We start from the raw sequence: 8,815 nt of genomic DNA on the forward strand, positions 1-8,815 counted from the left end.
GTAGTGTGAGGCAGCCAGAACGGCCCATAGGGCAGGAGCCTCTCCTGATTCTGTAGTGTGAGGCAGCCAGAACGGCCCATAGGGCAGGAGCCTCTCCTGATTCTGTAGTGTGAGGCAGCCAGAACGGCCCATAGGGCAGGAGCCTCTCCTGATTCTGTAGCGTGAGGCAGCCAGAACGGCCCATAGGGCAGGAGCCTCTCCTGATTCTGTAGTGTGAGGCAGCCAGAACGGCCCATAGGGCAGGAACCTCTCCTGATTCTGTAGTGTGAGGCAGTTTGATGTACAAGGTCATTCCCTGGACAGGACACTAGCACCAGAGTATAGAGTGGTTTAGGTGAGCAGAGTAGAGTAAATGGGACAGCCGAGACTGGTAGTCACAGTACATAACCACCGGCATGTGTTAGCCTACAACGCTTTTGGTAAAATAACTAGTTAAAGGAATGAATGGATAAATTAAGACCTGAGATATCACAAGGTACACTACATGACCAAAAGTATGTGGACACCTGCTCGTCCAACATCTCATTCCAAAATCATGGGCATCAATATGGAGTTGGTCCCTCCTTTGCTGCTATAACAGTCTCTACTCTTCTGGGAAGGCTTTCCACTAGATGTTGGAACATTGCTGCTATAACAGCCTCCACTCTTCTGGGAAGGCTTTCCACTAGATGTTGGAACATTGCTGCTATAACAGCCTCCACTCTTCTGGGAAGGCTTTCCACTAGATGATGGAACATTGCTGTGGGGACTTGCTTCCATTCAGCCACAAGAGGATTAGTGAGGTCGGGCACTGATGTTGGGCGATTTAGGCCTGGCACGCAGTCGGCGTTTCAAATTCATCCCAAAGGTGTTCGATGGGGTTGAGGTCAGGGCTCTGTTCAGGCCAGTCAAGTTCTTCCACACAGATCTTGACTAACCATTTCTGTAAGAACCTCGCTTTGTGCCCGTTGGAATTGTCATGCTGAAACAGGAAATGGCCTTCCCAAAACTGTTGCCACAAAGTTGGAAGCACAGAATCATCTAGAATGTCATTGTATGCTGTAGCGTTAAGATTTACCTTCACTAGAACTAAGGGGCCTAGCCCAAATGACGAATAACAGCCACAGGACATTATTCCTCCTCCACCAAACTTTACAGTTGGCACTATGAATTGGGGCAGGTAGCGTTCTCCTGGCATCCTCCAAACCCAGATTTGTCCGTCAGACTGCCAGATGGTGAAGCGTCATTCATCAACACAGAGAACGAGTTTCCACTGCTCCAGAATCCAATGGGGGCGAGCTTTACACCACTCCAGCCGACGCTTGGCATTGCACATGGTGATCTTATGCTTGTGTGCGGCAGCTCGGCCATGGAAACCCATCTCATGAAGCTCCCGACAAACAGTTATTGTGCTGACGTTGCTTCCAGAGGCAGTTTGGAACTCGGTAGTGAGTGTTGCAACCGAGGACAGACGATTTCTACACCCTAAGTGTTTCAGCATTCGGCGGTCCCGTTCTGTGAGCTTGTGTGGCCTACCACTTCACGGCTGAGCCGTTGTTGCTCCTAGACGTTTCCACTTCACAATAACAGCTCTTACAGTTGACCGGGGCAGCTCTAACAGGGAAGGAATTTTACGAACTGACTTGCTGGAAAGGTGGCATCCTATGACGGTGCCTTCGTTCGAAAGTCACCTAGCTCTTCTTCAGTAAGGCCATTCTACTGCAAATATTTGTTTTTGGAGATCGCATGGCAGTGTTCTCGATTTTACACACCAGTCTGCAACGGGTGTGGCTGAAATAGCAGAATCCACTCATTTGAATGGGTGTCCACATACTTTTGTATATATATTGTGTACCTGTATGAAAGTCAAGGGAAAGTTGCCTTGGAAAGATAGATGGAGTCAGGAACAAACCTGTAGCGTGATCGGGGACGTAAGGAATGAAGACGTGCTGTGTGTTGCCTTGTCCTCTGGGATCCTGCATACTGGGGACAACTGGACAACAACAGGAGAGAGACACTTATATTTATAGCTGAGATTATATACATACACACCGGGGACCTCTGGACAACAAGAAGAGACGCGGAAATACAGATGTGTTCTGTAGATTATACGGTTGTGATTCATGTCTATTTCGACGACAATCAGCACACACACGCGCACACGCACACACACACACACACACACACACACACACACACACACACACACACACACACACACACACACCATGTCTCACCTTGTGGGTGGTAGCAGGGCTGTGTGTTGCAGGTCTCCAATGTGAGGGGTTTGGGGACCGAGTTACAGTGTTCCACTGGGTACAGGTTCCTCTCTCTGTCAGAACACATCACCTGGCGCTCACGCAGACCTGACTCACAGCTTTTAGAGCACTGGAGACGAGAGAGGAAGTAGGAGAAAGGAGGAGAGGAGAGGAGGAGAGGAGGAGGAGAGAGGAGGAGAGGTGGAGGAGAGAGGAGGAGGAGAGGAGGAGAGGAGGAGGAGAGAGGAGGAGAGAGGGGGAGAGGTGGAGGAGAGAGGAGGAGGAGAGGTGGAGAGGAGAAGAGGTGGAAAGGAGGAGAGGAGGAGAGGAGGAGGAGAGAGGAGGAGGAGAGGAGGAGAGGAGGAGGAGGAGGAGAGGAGGAGGATAGGAGGAGAGGAGGAGGAGGGAGGAGAGGAGAAGTGGAGAGGAGGAGAGTGTTCATTTGAGTGAGTGAGTAAGTGAGTGTGCGAGTGAGTGAATGAGTGAATGAGTGTGAGTGTGAGTGTGTGTGTGTGTGTGTGTGTGTGTGTGTGTGTGTGTGTGTGTGTGTGTGTGTGTGTGTGTGTGTGTGTGTGTGTGTCTGTGCCACTCACCAGTCCCCAGTCTCCAACGTGCCAGCTGACAGCCAGTAGGCACGCGGGCATGGAGCAGGGCTGGGTGGCTACAGGGCGGAGTGAGGCGGTGCAGGAGGTGTCTGCTAACTGGACTGATGCTGCTCCGACACACATCACCTCTCTGGACTGATCGCCTGTCCCACATGTCACTGAGCACTGCAGAGAACACACCATACAGTGTAGCTAGTAAAACTGAGCACTGCAGAGAACACAACATACAGTGTAGCTAGTAAAACTGAGCACTGCAGAGAACACAACATACAGTGGGATTGATCACTACTCCAGAAATAAAACTAGGTTCTCATCCTTTTTCTAGATCTGGATAGTAGGTATGAAGCAGTGTGTTATCTCACGTTATCGCGTCGGCCAAATGTTCCAAAGTAGCGAGGCACAGTGCCAACTGTCAGAGTCAGATACGTGCTGATTTCTGAGAACAGTCCCACAACTTTGGCGCCTTACAACTTCAGCAACAAGCTGGCCAACTACCTAGCTACCGTTTGACCAGTCCAATAACCTTGCACCAGGCTACTAGCACGAGATTTTCCATAGTAACCATCGTCATAGCTGCCCGAGAGCGTTGTGGTTTTCAGAATTAGGAACTAGCGTTATGCGGATGAGCAGAATCTAAATTCCACGTGTACAAGACAGATCGGTTGAGGGTCGAGCGTTGTGTCGGAGTGATGCCATCTGACGTGACACGTTGGAGTGTAGTGGTGGAGCTTCCACCTTACAAATCTACAAACATCAAAAAGGTTGGGGCAGCGTTTCCCAAACTCGGTCCTGGGGACCCCGAAGGGTTCACATTTAGTTGTTTTTGCCTTACCACTAGACAGCTGATTCAAATAATCAACTCTTCATCAAGCTTTGATTCTTTTAATCAGCTGTGTAGTGTTAGGGCAAAAACCAAAACCGATTTTGGGCAACGCTGGATTAGGGCCAAGGGGAAGGAGAGTTGGCACCTCAGGTCTACCGCTGTTCTGAATGCAGTACCTACCATGCTCAGGTCTACCCCTCTCTCTTCTGACTGCAGTACCTACCACACTCAGGTCAACCCCTCTTCTGTCTGCAGTACCTACCACGCTCAGGTCTACCCCTCTTCTGACTGCAGTACCTACCACGCTCAGGTCTACCCCTCTCTCTTCTGACTGCAGTACCTACCACGCTCAGGTCTACCCCTCTTGTCTGCAGTACCTACCGCACTCAGGTCTACCCCTCTCTCTCTTCTGTCTGCAGTACCTACCGCGCTCAGGTCTACCCCTCTCTCTCTTCTGACTGCAGTACCTACCACGCTCAGGTCTACCCCTCTTCTGACTGCAGTACCTACCACACTCAGGTCTCCCCCTCTTCTGACTGCAGTACCTACCACGCTCAGGTCTACCCCTCTCTCTCTTCTGACTGCAGTACCTACCACACTCAGGTCTCCCCCTCTTCTGACTGCAGTACCTACCACACTCAGGTCTACCCCTCCCTCTCTCTTCTGTCTGCAGTACCTACCACACTCAGGTCTCCCCCTCTTCTGTCTGCAGTACCTACCGCGCTCAGGTCTACCCCTCTCCCTCTTCCTCTTCTGACTGCAGGACCTACCACGCTCAGGTCTACCCCTCTTCTGTCTGCAGTACCTACCACGCTCAGGTCTACCCCTCTTCTGTCTGCAGTACCTACCACACTCAGGTCTACCCCTCTTCTGTCTGCAGTACCTACCACGCTCAGGTCTACCCCTCTTCTGTCTGCAGTACCTACCACGCTCAGGTCTACCCTTCTTCTGACTGCAGTACCTACCACGCTCAGGTCTACCCCTCTCTCTCTTCTGACTGCAGTACCTACCACACTCAGGTCTACCCTTCTTCTGACTGCAGTACCTACCACGTTCAGGTCTACCCCTCTTCTGACTGCAGTACCTACCACACTCAGGTCTACCCCTCTTCTGTCTGCAGTACCTACCACACTCAGGTCTACCCCTCTTCTGTCTGCAGTACCTACCACGCTCAGGTCTACCCTCTCTCTCTTCTGTCTGCAGTACCTACCACGCTCAGGTCTACCCCTCTCTCTCTTCTGTCTGCAGTACCTACCACGCTCTGGTCTACCCCTCTCTCTCTTCTGTCTGCAGTACCTACCGCGCTCAGGTCTACCCCTCCCTCTCTCTTCTGTCTGCAGTACCTACCACACTCAGGTCTACCCCTCTTCTGTCTGCAGTACCTACCACGCTCAGGTCTACCCTCTCTCTCTTCTGTCTGCAGTACCTACCACACTCAGGTCTACCCCTCTCTCTCTTCTGTCTGCAGTACCTACCACGCTCAGGTCTACCCCTCTCTCTCTTCTGTCTGCAGTACCTACCACGCTCTGGTCTACCCCTCTCTCTCTTCTGTCTGCAGTACCTACCACGCTCAGGTCTACCCCTCCCTCTCTCTTCTGTCTGCAGTACCTACCACGCTCAGGTCTACCCCTCTCTCTCTTCTGTCTGCAGTACCTACCACGCTCAGGTCTACCCCTCCATCTCTCTTCTGTCTGCAGTACCTACCACGCTCAGGTCTACCCCTCCCTCTCTCTTCTGTCTGCAGTACCTACCACGCTCTGGTCTACCCCTCTCTCTCTCTTCTGTCTGCAGTACCTACCGCGCTCAGGTCTACCCCTCTCTCTCTCTTCTGTCTGCAGTATCTACCACACTCAGGTCTACCCCTCTCTCTCTTCTGTCTGCAGTACCTACCGCGCTCAGGTCTACCCCTCTCTCTCTTCTGTCTGCAGTATCTACCACACTCAGGTCTACCCCTCTCTCTCTTCTGTCTGCAGTACCTACCACGCTCAGGTCTACCCCTCTCTCTCTTCTGTCTGCAGTACCTACCGCGCTCAGGTCTACCCCTCTCTCTCTTCTGACTGCAGTACCTACCACGCTCAGGTCTACCCCTCTCTCTCTTCTGACTGCAGTACCTACCACGCTCAGGTCTACCCCTCTCTCTCTTCTGACTGCAGTACCTACCGCACTCCAGACAGAGGCCCTCCAGGAGACACACCGCTGCATGCTGCAGGTCTGCAGGGTGGGCGGGACGAGGGCGTAGGCTGCACAGACGGCGTCCTCCACCACACGGGGCCCTGATGCATCATGGGAGACACACTGCACATTGCGGACCTGGGAGCCGCCGCCACACGACACAGAGCACACGTTCCATTCACCTGTCGTCCAGCTGGGACGGGGAGCAGAGAGACGGGAGTTAATAACTACATGTGATTCAGAGGCTGCATGTGATTCAGTGGCTGCATGTGATTCAGTGGCTGCATGTGATTCAGAGTGGCTGCATGTGATTCAGAGGCTGCATGTGATTCAGAGTGGCTGCATGTGATTCAGAGTGGCTGCATGTGATTCAGAGGCTGCATGTGATTCAGAGTGGCTGCATGTGATTCAGAGTGGCTGCATGTGATTCAGAGTGGCTGCATGTGATTCAGAGTGGCTGCATGTGATTCAGAGTGGCTGCATGTGATTCAGAGTGGCTGCATGTGATTCAGGGTGGCTGCATGTGATTCAGAGTGGCTGCATGTGATTCAGGGTGGCTGCATGTGATTCAGGGTGGCTGCATGTGATTCAGAGTGGCTGCATGTGATTCAGGGTGGCTGCATGTGATTCAGAGTGGCTGCATGTGATTCAGGGTGGCTGCATGTGATTCAGAGTGGCTGCATGTGATTCAGAGTGGCTGCATGTGATTCAGAGTGGCTGCATGTGATTCAGGGTGGCTGCATGTGATTCAGGGTGGCTGCATGTGATTCAGAGTGGCTGCATGTGATTCAGGGTGGCTGCATGTGATTCAGAGTGGCTGCATGTGATTCAGAGTGGCTGCATGTGATTCAGAGGCTGCATGTGATTCAGAGTGGCTGCATGTGATTCAGGGTGGCTGCATGTGATTCAGGGTGGCAGATTTTCTGGAACCCGACCTGCAGTGGCTATTGATACGGAGATTTCTTTCCACTGCCTATTTAGCTGCTGCCCACTCTACTGTCTACGTAACTGCTGCCCACTCTACTATCTATTTAGCTGCTGCCCACTCTACTGTCTACGTAGCTTCTGCCCACTCTACTGTCTACGTAGCTGCTGCCCACTCTACTGTCTACGTAGCTGCTGCCCACTCTACTGTCTACGTAGCTGCTGCCCACTCTACTGTCTACGTAGCTGCTGCCCACTCTACTGCCTACGTAGCTGCTGCTCACTCTACTGTCTACGTAGCTGCTACCCACTCTACTGTCTACGTAACTGCTGCCCACTCTACTGTCTATTTAGCTGCTGCCCACTCTACTGCCTATTTAGCTGCTGCCCACTCTACTGTCTACGTAGCTGCTGCCCACTCTACTGCCTATGTAGCTGCTGCCCACTCTACTGTCTACGTAGCTGCTGCCCACTCTACTGTCTACGTAGCTGCTGCCCACTCTACTGTCTACGTAGCTGCTGCCCACTCTACTGTCTACGTAGCTGCTGCCCACTCTACTGTCTACGTAGCTGCTGCCCACTCTACTGCCTACGTAGCTGCTGCTCACTCTACTGCCTACGTAACTGCTGCCCACTCTACTATCTATTTAGCTGCTGCCCACTCTACTGTCTACGTAGCTGCTGCCCACTCTACTGTCTACGTAGCTGCTGCCCACTCTACTGTCTACGTAGCTGCTGCCCACTCTACTGCCTATGTAGCTGCTGCCCACTCTACTGTCTACGTAGCTGCTGCCCACTCTACTGTCTACGTAGCTGCTGCCCACTCTACTGTCTACGTAGCTGCTGCCCACTCTACTGTCTACGTAGCTGCTGCTCACTCTACTGCCTACGTAGCTGCTGCCCACTCTACTATCTACGTAGCTGCTGCCCACTCTACTGCCTACGTAGCTGCTGCCCACTCTACTGCCTACGTAGCTGCTGCCCACTATACTGCCTACGTAGCTGCTGCCCACTCTACTGTCTACGTAGCTGCTGCCCACTCTACTGTCTACGTAGCTGCTGCCCACTCTACTGCCTACGTAGCTGCTGCCCACTCTACTGTCTACGTAGCTGCTGCCCACTCTACTGCCTACGTAGCTGCTGCCAACTCTACTGTCTACGTAGCTGCTGCCCACTCTATTGTCTACGTAGCTGCTGCCCACTCTACTGTCTATTTAGCTGCTGCCCACTCTACTGCCTATTTAGCTGCTGCCCACTCTACTGCCTACGTAACTGCTGCCCACTCTACTATCTATTTAGCTGCTGCCCACTCTACTGTCTACGTAGCTGCTGCCCACTCTACTGTCTACATAGCTGCTGCCCACTCTACTGTCTACGTAGCTGCTGCCCACTCTACTGCCTATTTAGCTGCTGCCCACTCTACTGTCTACGTAGCTGCTGCCCACTCTACTGTCTACGTAACTGCTGCCCACTCTACTGTCTATTTAGCTGCTGCCCACTCTACTGCCTATTTAGCTGCTGCCCACTCTACTGTCTACGTAGCTGCTGCCCACTCTACTGCCTATGTAGCTGCTGCCCACTCTACTGTCTACGTAGCTGCTGCCCACTCTACTGTCTACGTAGCTGCTGCCCACTCTACTGTCTACGTAGCTGCTGCCCACTCTACTGCCTACGTAGCTGCTGCTCACTCTACTGCCTACGTAGCTGCTGCCCACTCTACTGTCTACGTAGCTGCTGCCCACTCTACTGCCTACGTAGCTGCTGCCCACTCTACTGCCTACGTAGCTGCTGCCCACTCTACTGCCTACGTAGCTGCTGCCCACTATACTGCCTACGTAGCTGCTGCCCACTCTACTGTCTACGTAGCTGCTGCCCACTCTACTGTCTACGTAGCTGCTGCCCACTCTACTGCCTACGTAGCTGCTGCCCACTCTACTGTCTACGTAGCTGCTGCCCACTCTACTGCCTACGTAGCTGCTGCCAACTCTACTGTCTACGTAGCTGCTGCCCACTCTACTGTCTACGTAGCTGCTGCCCACTCTACTGTCTACGTA

General features: G+C 52.8%; 1 protein-coding gene across 1 annotated transcript in view; it reads right to left on the reverse strand.

Annotated features, from left to right (window-relative positions):
- The window catches only part of LOC120041071 (papilin-like), a gene marked incomplete at both ends in the record, with an annotated part of 9,758 nt that extends 3,728 nt beyond the window's left edge, over nucleotides 1–6,030 (reverse strand). Inside the window, 4 exons of the mRNA XM_038986027.1 lie at nucleotides 1,892–1,972; nucleotides 2,217–2,367; nucleotides 2,831–3,007; nucleotides 5,826–6,030. Of these exons, the coding sequence (XP_038841955.1) occupies nucleotides 1,892–1,972; nucleotides 2,217–2,367; nucleotides 2,831–3,007; nucleotides 5,826–6,030 (614 nt within the window). The remainder of the gene's footprint in view (nucleotides 1–1,891; nucleotides 1,973–2,216; nucleotides 2,368–2,830; nucleotides 3,008–5,825) is intronic.
- Nucleotides 6,031–8,815: the final 2,785 nt, after the last annotated feature.

Source organism: Salvelinus namaycush, unplaced genomic scaffold, assembly GCF_016432855.1.
Source record: "Salvelinus namaycush isolate Seneca unplaced genomic scaffold, SaNama_1.0 Scaffold4009, whole genome shotgun sequence".
NCBI lineage: Eukaryota > Metazoa > Chordata > Actinopteri > Salmoniformes > Salmonidae > Salvelinus > Salvelinus namaycush.